The 12499-nt window shown below is 39.2% G+C and overlaps 1 protein-coding gene across 3 annotated transcripts in view; it reads left to right on the top strand.

Annotated features, from left to right (window-relative positions):
* Positions 1 to 12499, top strand: part of MYOF (myoferlin) — a 291688-nt gene that overhangs the window by 156304 nt on the left and 122885 nt on the right. For 2 of the 3 annotated variants that reach the window (XM_082267590.1, XM_082267588.1), the window contains exons 15-17: positions 1988 to 2031; positions 2404 to 2486; positions 4127 to 4165. In XM_082267590.1, the coding sequence (XP_082123716.1) occupies positions 1988 to 2031; positions 2404 to 2486; positions 4127 to 4165 (166 nt within the window). The remainder of the gene's footprint in view (positions 1 to 1987; positions 2032 to 2403; positions 2487 to 4126; positions 4166 to 12499) is intronic. The other variant, XM_082267589.1, reaches the window with a different exon arrangement.

The raw sequence follows: 12499 nt of genomic DNA on the forward strand, positions 1-12499 counted from the left end.
ACGTTAGAGATCGGAGCGATAACGCTCCCCACGCTGTATTGAGAATTTACCCGCATTCAAATGATCTACAAATTGTAAGTGCAACTACGTTTTTAATAAAATATCTTGTTTGACATACTGCACCATGATTGCCCTATGTTTTTACTGAGCCCGAGGCCACGATATGGAATTAAGGACGGAAAGTGTATGCACCCCAAAATACTAAACAGGATAGGACAGGAAACACTTGAAGGAGGAGCAAGATACCGGAATAAGTAAAGCCTATATGATATTCGGAGACTAAGCTTTGTATACAGGCGCAATATACACCTTATTGAGGTGAGAATATAGAGCACCTAGATGTGACACCTGGTGGAGGCAACAAGTCACAACACCTATACTCTGCATGAGAGCACCTTGTTTTATTTAATGATATCGAAGGGAATGACACTTGATTTTGGATTTCTATATATATGGACACTATAAACACAGCACTTTATTTATTTATTCATTTTTTGATCTAAGCAAATGAGCACACAGCACTTTGTATATTTTTTTTGAAGTATCTTTATTTTTATCTTGTCTACGGTTTATTTATTGATACCTTTTAGGAAAGTATAAACATTCAGCACTTCATTGTATAGAAGATAACTGGAATAGTTTATTTATATTGATATATATATATGAGATATATATGAAGTATTGGACCACCCTTTATTAACCAACATCAACACTTTTTATCACCAGAACACTTTTATACATTTATTATATTTATATTTTTACTTTATATCCACTTCTGAAGCGCATCACCCACCTAAACTGTATAGAATGCGAATTATAGGCTTGCATGTCAAAGGTAAAAACCGCCTCCAAGCAGATTGAAGTTCCTGTGAACACAGTTGAAGATATTTAATAAGAGGTTCAGGATCCATGAGAGTGTAGCCAACCTCCCTGGTGGTGGCTGGAAAAAAAATAAAAAATACCCAAATTGAACAGGATAGCGTAAATTATAGGCAAACAGTCAAGGGAAACTTACGGTACAAGGTACATTGTTGTCTGATCTCGCAGTCCCTCGCTTTTTGAGTGACAGTGGGCTCAAAGATAGAAGACCCGGAGGACTCCACTGTTGAAAGAAAAACCCAAGAAGCTGTACTGAAATTTTGCAATTGCTAAAATGCATATTGACAAAGTACGATGTTTCTAGGAGAAAGTCTGTCAGACAAATGTTTCATTCTTTTCTATTTATCCAAGTTCAAGACAAGCAAATGAAGCGTGCAAAGCACACCATAGTTACTGTGAAGCATGGTTAAGACGTAGTTTTTGTTGGGGCAGATTGGCTGGATCCAACTAAGGGTGCCTTAAACCTGTGCAGGGGACAATAAAATCTGAAGACTATCAAACAATTAGAGAGCGACATGTACTGCCCATGGTCAGAAATCTGTCTCATTTACACCAGGATCCTCCATCAGAATAATGACCCAAAGACACAGCTAATAGCACCTAATAACTAAGAACAAAACCTTGTGTTATTCTGAATTGGCTCTCGGTGATCTCTAATCTGAAGCCCAATGAACATCTATGGAAAGTGTTGAAATCTGCACTCCTCAATCACCCCTCAAACTTGGGAATGATGGAGAAACTGCTCAAGAAGAGTGGCCCAAACTACTTCTTGGCAGGTGCCTAAGTCACTGAGAAATCGCTTGTTTGCAGTGAAATCATGTGCAACAAAATATAAGGTTACGGGTACCATAATTTTTTTCCATGCCATTTATTTTGTTTAAGATTTTTAGTTGAATCAAAAGCAAAATCTAATTTTATTAAATGTGGAACAAACAATGATGGATAACAATTAATTTTGTCAGTTATTTCAAAGAAAATTGTTGGTTACTCATTTTATTTTTGTAGAAGGGCACCAACAAGTTTATCCTGTCTGTATATAGACATAAATATATACAATCTTTACACATCTGTAAATATATACCATGACCAAATGTGTTTACTCTTTCAGTTTCCATCTATATGTGAGAATATAAAGCTAACAGTTTTTGACTGGTAAGTTATTGGCAGCTTTACACGATTTTCAAAATGAGTAAACCAGGCTTATGCAGTAAGACGAAAAGAAAAAGCCTATGGCAACAAATCACTCTTCAATTTACACTGATATGGCTTCTGTTAACTGACACCTGATTTCTATAATGTACTGTAATATGCATATTGCCATTGCTGTCTGCACTTTCATTGAATAGGCCATTATGTTACGTGGCCGTGAATAACCATTCAGGTGTATGGTATTCACTGATCCGATTGTGCCAAGGTAGCCATACACAGGGTTATTACATTTTACCATTTAGAAATAATATGGTAATATCATTTTATGTCATTCTGTTTAATGAATTGTATGGGTTTATCAAATGCTTTGTGTAGGGACAGACTCACCAAGAATGATGCCGTTGGAACGACTGCTTTGAGCTTGTCTAAGATTGCTGCTTCTGGTGGTGAAATGGAAGGTGAGATAAATTCTATGGGTTATGACGCCTTCTTTCTACATGGAGAGACCGCTAGTTTTTTTTCTCAAACCTGTGCCCCCCCCTTTTACTCATCGCTTTGGCAGAAATTATTTCATTATGTAATATAACATCTAAGGAAAACCAAGCCCCAGCACTTCCTGGTCGGACTCTGCCTAAGCTTCCAGAAGCATCTTGAAGCTTGGTTACATCAGATCTTCTCTTAGTAATCTGTCCAACCATTCTGGGGAACTGGACAGATTATGGGGAGGAGGCTGTTAAGAAGTCCTATACTTGGTGATCTCGGACCAGTTCAACACTGTTGTCTTAGACTAGAGCATTGCTGGTTTTGATGTTGAATTTTAAAGGAATCTGCCACAAGGCAAGAAAAAAAAGAACTTCAAAAAAAGTCAACGACAGAAGGTGCTCTTTACCAAATCATTCTAGTCCCCTGATAAAGAAAAAAAAAAAAAAAAAAAGTTGACAATCAAAGTGTTTTACCTCAACTGGCTTGGTCTTTATTTTTTGACCGATTCTTTTGTCATAATTCATTACATCTTTTTAAAATTTGTTTGCTTTGAGACTTGGCTAGAAAAGTCACAGGGTTCTTCAAGAGCTGATTGCATATTTAACTATAAATTGGGAAAGAGGCTGTAAATTTGTTTTTTATTTTGTACCTGTTCTGTGTCAAAAGTATAAGATGTGCTTTGATTTATGCTTTACTTTGTTTTGTAGAGTAACTCGCATTTTTATATAGACCATTGCATTTTTATAAGTTGATTGTAGGCAATACAACAATACTTTTTTATTCCTTAAAGTGCTTGAAAAGGCTCAAGGTGTTTTACCTTGATGCATTCTTCTATGCATGAAGGTAAAATAAACCTTTTCTTTGCAGCAGCCCCCCCTAATACCTGAGCCCCATCACGATTCAGTGATGTGCACAAGAGCCTCGGCTCTCCAGGCACTCTCTCTCCTCATTGGCTGAGACAGCAGTGGGAGCCAATGAGAAGAGAGAGAAGGTGGGGCTGAGACGTGGCTCTGTGTGTTAATGGACACACAGCTGCAGCTAGGAAGCGAGCCTGCTTGGGTGCCTCCATAGCAAGCTGTTTGCTCTAGAGGCACACTGCAAGAAGGAGGGGCCAGAAGGATCGGGGCCACCCTGTGTTAACCACTGCACAGAGCAGGTAAGGCCCCTTTCACACTTATGCGACCCCATTTTGCCGCGATTTTGTGGCGCGATTTTGCCGCGACTTTGACGCGATTTTGAAAGCAATGGCTATGGCTCAAAACGCAATCAAATCGTGGCAAAGTAGTGCAGGAACTACTTTGAAGTCGGTGCGACTTCAAAACACACTGATATTAATGGGGCTCATTGAAAATAATGGAAAACGACTTGTCATGCGATTTTTGCGGTCCAAAATCACGGGACAAGTCACACTAGTGTGAAAGGGGCCTAAGTATAACATGTTTGTTTTTTTTGTTTTTGTTTTGTTTTTTTTAAAACATGCCTTTTAATATCACTGCAAGTTCATCTTTTTCAATGTCTCATTTAATCTGTTATAAAATATTGAAACGGTTATTATGGTTTTTACACAGTTACTGTACATCATAAAATGTTTAACGGTTTTCTTTTTGCAATATAGACAGTGACACAACGGGAGTTGGGTCTTCAGCACTGGAAGGTGTATATTGTGGTGTGATTTTGATTTCATACCCCACTGCCCAAACTGTAGATGAGTCTGTAGGGGAACAAAGAGGGTTTATTAAATAAGAGCAGTAATGAGCAGTTACCAATGGCAACCAATAAGATTTCATCTTGTATTGGTTTACAGCAGTCAGACAATTGTTGAGATTGGTTGCCATTCATTAATTTACAATGCTCATTTTTCTTTCTTGAACATGGAAAACAGTTTTGGCACTGGGACCCGCAGAAATCCTGCTTCTTCATATGCTTGTGTTTCCTTCATATTTCTGTAAAATATTTATAAAACGGACTGGATCATTGTAGTCCTTCCTTTAATAAGGCAAATAAAAAATCTTTATTTGCCTTATAAAAGGACAATAGCAAAGCCAAAAGGTGCTTTAAATGTTGTCAAATCAGATTCCTGCTATCATTTTTCTAGTTCCTGCTAGAAACTAAACTAACACCTGTTTGGTTTGCTACTGGCATTAATAAATAAAATACAAAAACACTATAGCATAGTTTTATGTTCTACGTACTCAAAGTACATTCATATTTCACCAATACCTTGCATTAAGCTAGCTACGCAGTTTGCAAGGTTATGGTACAGTCTCTGTAAAATCTTTAATATAGCAATTACTAATTACTATACAATGTGAGGGCCTAACTATACATGTGTCCCCCCCCCCCCTCCCCCATGTGTGGACGAATATGACCTACCCTTATACTACACGGTTGCTGGCAGAATTAAGACTGTTCAATCTTACTGCAATATGTTTAGCCAACTTACTGCAATATGTTTAGCCAACTTAAGGTTACTCTACAATGAGATAAATGCAAACCAGACTTTTACTTCCCAGTGGAGCCCATATATAAAACTACATGGGAAAATATATATTTTTTTGTTTTGTTTTTTTTTTAAATACTTGCCCATGCACAGCAGCTTAGTGATTTAGCTTTTCTAACTTCTGGGGTCCTCCATTTGAATCCCTGACAGAACACGATCTGTATGAAGCTTTCATGTCCTCCTTGACACTCCAAAGACCTACTAATAGGTTACTTGGTTCCTATCTAAATTGGCCCTAGTATGTGTGTGAGGAAATTATACGTTCAGGCTCAGTGTTATGTCATACATTTTCTGCGGAATACATTTTGAGAAAAAGGTTTATTGATCATTCAGTAGAACGCATGGAGTTTGATTTGCATGTACAGTGCTGTAAAAAAAGTACCCCCTCCCCCCTTCCTGTTTTCTTTTTTCATATTTGTCACACTTAAATAATTTGGATCATCAAACCAATTTAAATTTTACACAGATAACCTGAGTAAATACAAAATGCTGTTTTTAAATGATTTCATTTTATTAAGGGAAAAACGCTGTCTTGGCCCTATGTGGGAAAAAGTAATTGCCCCTCTTTGTAAATGAACTGTGATTTTGGAAAGCTGAGTAAAATTTTACTTGCCACACTGCCAGACCTGTTGAATCACTAGATAAAAGCTGTCTGACAAAGTGAAGCACTAGAAAAGATCTCAAAAAGCAACACATCATGCCGCGATCTAAAGAAATTCAAGAACAGATGAGAACGGTCTGGAAAGAGTTACAAAGTCATTTCTAAGGCTTTGGGACTCCAGTGAACCACGGTGAGAGCCATTATCCACAAATGGAAAAAACATGGAACAGTGGTGAACCTTTCCAGGAGTGGCTGGCCTACCAGAAGGTCATAAAAGAACCCAGAACAACATCTAAAGAACTGCAGGCCTCACCTCAGTTAAGGTCAAAGTTCATGATTCAACAATAAGAAAGAGGCTCAACACAAATGGCATCCAGTTCCAAGGCAAGCCACTGCTGACCAAATGGCTTGTCTAATATTTACCAAAAATCATCCTGATTTATCCCCTAGACTTTTGGGCAAATATTCTGTGGATTGACAAAAGTTGAACTTTTTGGAAGGTGTGTGTCTCGTTACATCTGGCATAAAACGAACACAGCATTTCCTAAAAAGGGCATCATGCCAACAATCAAACATGGTGGTAGTGTGATGGTCTGGGGCTGCTTTGCAGCTTCAGGACCTGGATGACTTTTCTTAATTGATGGAACCATGAATTCTGAGCTCTTCCAGAAAATCCTGAAGGAGAATGCCTGGCCATCAGTTCGTGACCTCAAGAACACTTAGGGTATGCAGCAGGACAATGATCTGAAACACACCAGCAACTCCACCTCTGGCTCAACAACAAAAAAAATTTACGTTTTGGAGTGGCCTAGTCCAAGTCCAATTGAGATGCTGTGGGATGACCTTAAACAGGCCGTTCATGCTTGAAAACCTCCAATGCGGCTGAATTTTAAACCATTCTGCAAAGAGCGGGCCAGAATTCCTCCACAGCAATGTGGAAGACTCATTGCCACTTATTGCAAATGCTTGATTGCAGTTGTTGCAGCCAAGGGTGGCACAACCAGTTATTAGGTTTAGGGGGGCAATTACTTTTTCACACTGGGCCAGGCAGGTTTGGACAGATTTTTTTTTTTTTTCCCCCTTTTTTAATAAATTATTCATTTAAAAACTGCATGTTGTATTTACTCGGGTTATCTTTGGGTTCTCTTTGTGTAATATTAAAATGTGTTTGATCTGAATCATTCAAGTGTGACAAATAGGCAAAATAGAAAATCAGGAAGGGGGCAAATTCTTTTCACAGCACTGTAGTGCATTTTGCAAGTGCAGTTGCACTCTTCAGGGGGATTTGCTCAGGAGCTCAGTAAATGAGGTAAAGTTCGGAAAAAAAAAAATAGGGAAAAAAAAATTTGAAATTTTGCTTACACTGTGATCAAATGATGAAAATTAATAGAGGTTTCCCTCATTTGCTAAGCTCTGGAGCAAATTCCCTTGCAGACTGCAACTGCACTTGCAAAGTAAACAATCAATTTGCCTTTACGAAATCTACCTCTTGGTCTCTTAAGGCTTGTAAACATGATCAGATAATCGTACAAAAAATATTTTTCTCAACGCGATAGTACAATAATCGGATCGTTGGTACACCGCTTTCATCCAAAACTTTCCGAAGCGACGAACCCAAAAATACCAGATCGTACGCTTTTTGTTTAATCAGTACAGTTTTCGTCCGAAAATACAAATTTGCTACAACACATAACATCACTTCCCGAATTTTTATTCTGTCGTACGAGAATTTTCGTACTTCAGTAACCTCTTCATTTTCAATCTGGAGACTAGCATGCAAGAATTCTTATTCTTCCAATAATCCTCATTGTGTATACTAGGCTTTAATTGGTGTCAAATGCAAACAATATTATTTTTCAAGTGGATCTCAAGGAACATTTAAATGTATGTAGCTCTTTTGAAGAATTCATTCAGGCCTACAAAAGGATCCAGTCCTGTGTAATTTGCATGTTGCCTTTACAAGCTCATACTTTGAATTGTTAAATACTAATTTCTTAGTACTAATGACTGGTTCTTCTGATCTGATCTAATATTTTTCCAAAACGCTTTGCATAGAATTGATTTATACACAACATAAATAATAAATTTTTCTGTTCATTCTACCAACCATGGTGTTATGCTAAACAGATGTGCAGTATGTCCGGCTAATATTGTGAGCTTATTAAACCCTATAATGCAAGGATCAATGATGAACAGTACCCATGCCAACAGTCATTTGTAGCAGCTCACAGTGCAGAAATAATCAAATTGAAATGAGGAGCACAGTTCTGTATTGTTACTGTAACCTTACTGTAGCAGTATGGTAGCCTTCAGGGTGCAGAGATGAGAGCTCATCTATTCTTGTAAAGTGAATTTTATTATGCAAAATCTGTACAAGGTAAATATCCATTGCTGAGGTCTCCCAAAAATGCTTGTTTTCTTTCTTTGTCATTTGGGATACAGTCATTCACCTTTTGGTTATACTGCCACTTACCGGAGGATTGGACACTGGCAAACAAAAAAAAAAGTCAGCCCAGAAAACCCCTTCTATGATCAGCATGCCTCAGATTTTGCCTTGTGTCCTAGGAGGATGGATGTCTTCATCAGTACTGCATTAGAGCTGCACGATTAATCGTTAAAAAAATTGCTCGATTTAACCCCCTCACGATCTTAATCCGGCATTTCCATGATGCATGTAACAGTGCAGAGCAGTTCTGTGCTCACAGCTGTGAAAAAAAAAAAAAAAAACAGCCAGCAAAGTTTCACAATATTGCTTAGCGTTGAGAGATGGAGAAACCTTGTATCATTTAATTCTTTTAGATCAAAGGGATGAACTGCTGTCTGCAAATGAGGTCAGCTTAACCAAATAATGCCTAAGCCTTTTTCGGACTCTTGTTGCTTACAAGTTAAAATCAGTATTTTGTGCTAGAAAATTTCTTAGAACCCCCAAATATTATATATATTTTAGCAGAGACCCTAGAGAGTAAAATGGCAGTCGTTGCAATATTTTATGTCACACTGTATTTGCGCAGAGGTCTTTCAAACTGAATTTTTTTGTGAAAAACACTTTAGTGAATTTTAAAAAACTGAACTGTAAAGTTAACCCAATTTTTTTGTATAATGTAAAAGATGATGTTACGTCAAGAATCGTGATCTTTATTCTAAGCAAAAAAAATTGTGATTCCTATTTTATTCAGAATCGTGCAGCAGCTGCATTGTAAAAAGGTACCTATTTTTGCTAGCACTATTTTTTTCAAAATTATTTTTTATTTTTTTTCCACTCAAGACACTTCTCATTGCTTCTAAAGCTGGTCTCTTTGCTTGTAGTTATCTGGCACAGCCACTCCAAGCTGGGATTTTGGAGTGCCGCCTTTGTACCCTGATAGACTGGATGTTGCGGGGCTAACCTGGAAGTGACCTTAAGAACCGGGGTTCCACATAAGAGACTTTCCACACTATCAACAAGTTAGCCGCAGAGCACGTTCCGGATCCATACCTGTTAGCACTGCCTTAGAGCTTCCCTGTTTCTGTAGGTTCACACCATGCATAGGGCAATCAGGTTGATCATGGGAAGCTGCCTTACTAATTTTAGTCACTGATCGCCTTTGAAATCCTCACTTTGGGTTAGTTTACACTTGCTTCAAAACATGGCTTCGGACACGTTAAAGCTCTCTGAATGCCAGTCAAAGACCCTGTCACTAAATAAAATTGTTAGCGTACAGTCCTAGCGTACAGTCCTGTTTACACCTTGCGGTTGCTTTGCTTCGGCTTCCCTTCAAAAATTATACCCCATGTTGCTTTAGTGGTTGTTCAAAGCATCTTTTAAAGCCTCCTTAGAAGTCTATGGCAAAGCTTGCTTGGAGCACCTGCAGCTTTTGAGAGGCTTTTATTCAGCTTTGCTTTGTTTTTAAGGTATTGCAAGTATGACATAACACTCACAGGGCATCTGCTACACTTCATTAAAGCTTCAAAAAATCACCCCCGAAGCATCAAAAAAGCATGTTGAAGCGGTGGGTGCTTTAATGTGTGTTGAAGTCAAAGCAAGTGTAAATAAGCCTTTTCTATCATTTTCTTTCATGTCATTCAGCACTCAAGAAGAATCTCCCTACTGCTGCTTCTGTATTGCAAAGAGCAATGTGGATCTTCATTCTATTCCCGCAGTCCTTCTGGTCACGGACAGCCATCTAAACCTCATCACCTACTAGCTTTCTGAGTTGCATGAGTACTTGAGGCCTTGCTTTGTACCCTGAGACTTGCACTGTCTTAACTGTGAAACAGTCCTGCTGCAGTGGGCTTACACTCTACTACTGATATGGCTAATGTCTGGAATCATTCCACCATCTAGGGTCCATCACATCTTTGGCCTATTCCCTAGCTCTTTTGTTTGTGGCCAGCTCTTTGGCCTTTTCTGCTGAGATTTTTACTTGTCATGCAAGTCTTAATGGCCCAAATCACCCAGCAATTTGCTAACCGACTACAGAGGTTACAAGTGTTCTCCTGTGCCTTCCCCTGAAGATGCTGTATCTGACCTGCCCGCAGTCACTGAGACTAATTCTGATTCACTTGATTCTCTGACAGTTTTGCCTCTGAGGAGTCAGTCTTTTGCCATTATGCTTAAATTAAGACACCATTTTGGCTCCTATTGATGCAGTGCATACTGCACTGAAACTGGACGTTTAGACCAAGAACCCCTAAGACCACAAATGCGTTACTGGTGCATCTGTTGTTTAAAGTCTTCTATGGACACTGGAAACACCCTGACAAGTGCTTATTAGCATTATATACTGTATGTTTAAAGAGGAATTCGCTAAAAAGTATTCTGCCCCACTGTGGATGCAGCAGTGTTTCCCTTAGGAAGATATCCATAATTCTGGTTGATAATGCACCTATCTTTAGGTATCCAAGTGATAAAGGATTGGAAGCCTTCATAGAGCTTTTTTCTTTTGTGGTAGACTCTGTTCTTCACCCATGTTGGCTGTGTCTTTGCTTTGCCAAACTCCGAGTAAAGTCCCTTTTAAAAGGTAGCCAGTTACTACTGCAGTTGATCACCTTGTCATGTGTGGAGAAAATGGTTGTAGCTTTGAGATACAGCTGTGATGGGGTGCTGGAAGTATTCTGTCTCATCTCTGCTTGTGTCTCCTGTCATTACACGTATGGAGGACACTAACAAAAATCTTGGTCTTTAAAACCCGTGTCAGCAGACATTATGTAGGTCCGCATGCCTTTTGGGGAATGTCAATTATCTTCAAATCCACTCTATCAAGGATGCTACTGGTGGCAAGAGTACCCATCTTATTACAAAAAGAAATTGAGAAGATCTAATTAGGTTGATTTACCAAAACTAACGAGAATGCAAAATCTGGTGCAGCTGTGCATGGTAGCCAATCCGCTAACTTCAGCTTGTTAAGCTTTGACTTCAGGAACTAACTATGTACAGTCTTGAGGAATGAAGGGAAAGGGAAACATGCCTGAAACCTTTAAATAAGGGTGTGAATAAGGTTCAGGAGGGCATTATTTTCCGGTACCAAAATATTTTATCGGCAAGAGAAACAGGTAATATTACATACATCATCAAATGGGTATGGAAATTAACATTACAACAAAACCAAATGTTGAAGCCATGCTCGCATAAGGAGCAGTAAGTCATAAGAATCATTCAATAATGCAGTGACCATAATCAAATTGTTACAGTGAGGGAAATAAAGTATTCAATCCCCTGCTGCGTTTGTACGTTTGCTCGCTGACAAAGAAAGGATCAGTCTAATACATTTGATGGTATGTTGGTTTAACAGTGAGAGACAGAATAACAAAAAATCCAGAAAATGCGTTTAAAGTTATAAATTGATTTGCATTTTTGAGTGAAATAAATATTTGACCCCTTTGCAAACCATGACATAGTACTTGGTGGAGAAACCCTTGTTGGCAATCACAGAGGTCAGACGTTTCTTGTAGTTGGCCACCAGGTTTGCACACAGCTCAGGAGGGATTTTGTCCCACTCCTCTTTACAGATCCTCTCTAAGTCATTAAGGTTTTGAGGCTGATGTTTGGTAACTCAAACTTTCAGCTCCCTCCACATATTTTCTATGGTATTAAGGTCTGGAGACTGGCTGGGCCACTCCAGAACCTTAATGTGCTTCTTCTTGAGTCACTCCTTTGTTGCCTTGGCTGTGTGTTTTGGGTCATTGTCATGCTGGAATACCCATCCAGGACCCATTTTCAATGCCCTGGCTGAGGGAAGGAGGTTCTCACCCAAGGTTTGACGGATATGGCCCAGTCCATCGTCTCTTTGATGCGTTGAAGGTGTCCTGTCAAAGTATAATGTTTCCACCTCCATGTTTGATGATGGGGATAGTGTTCTTGGGGTCACAGGCAGCATTCCTCCTCCTCCAAACACATTGAGTGAATGCCAAAGAGCTTGATTTAGGTCTCCTCTGAACACAACACTTTCACCCAGTTCTCCTCTGAATCATTCAGATGTTCATTAGCTAACTTTAGACGGGCCTGTACATGTGCTTTCTTAAGCGGGGGGACCTTGCGGGTGCTGCAGGATTTCAGTTCTTCACGGCGTAGTGTTACCAATTGTTTTCTTGGTGACTATTGTCCCAGCTGTCTTGATCTCATTGACTAGATTCTCCTGTGTAGTTCTGTTCTAATTCCTCACTGTTCTCATGATCATTGAAACTCCACGAGGTGAGATCTTGCATGGAGCCCCAGACCAAGGGAGATTGACAGTTATTTTGTGTTTCTTTTCATTTGCGAATAATTGCACCAACTGTTGTCACTCTCACACCAAGCTGCTTGGCAATGGTCTCGTAGCCCATTCCAGGCTTGTGTAGGTGGACAATCTTGTCTCTGACATCCTTGGACAGCTCTTTGGTCTTGGCCATGTTAAAGAGATTAGAATCTG

Source organism: Pelophylax lessonae (genome assembly GCF_965119305.1).
Source record: "Pelophylax lessonae genome assembly, chromosome: 9".
Taxonomy (NCBI): Eukaryota; Metazoa; Chordata; class Amphibia; order Anura; family Ranidae; genus Pelophylax; species Pelophylax lessonae.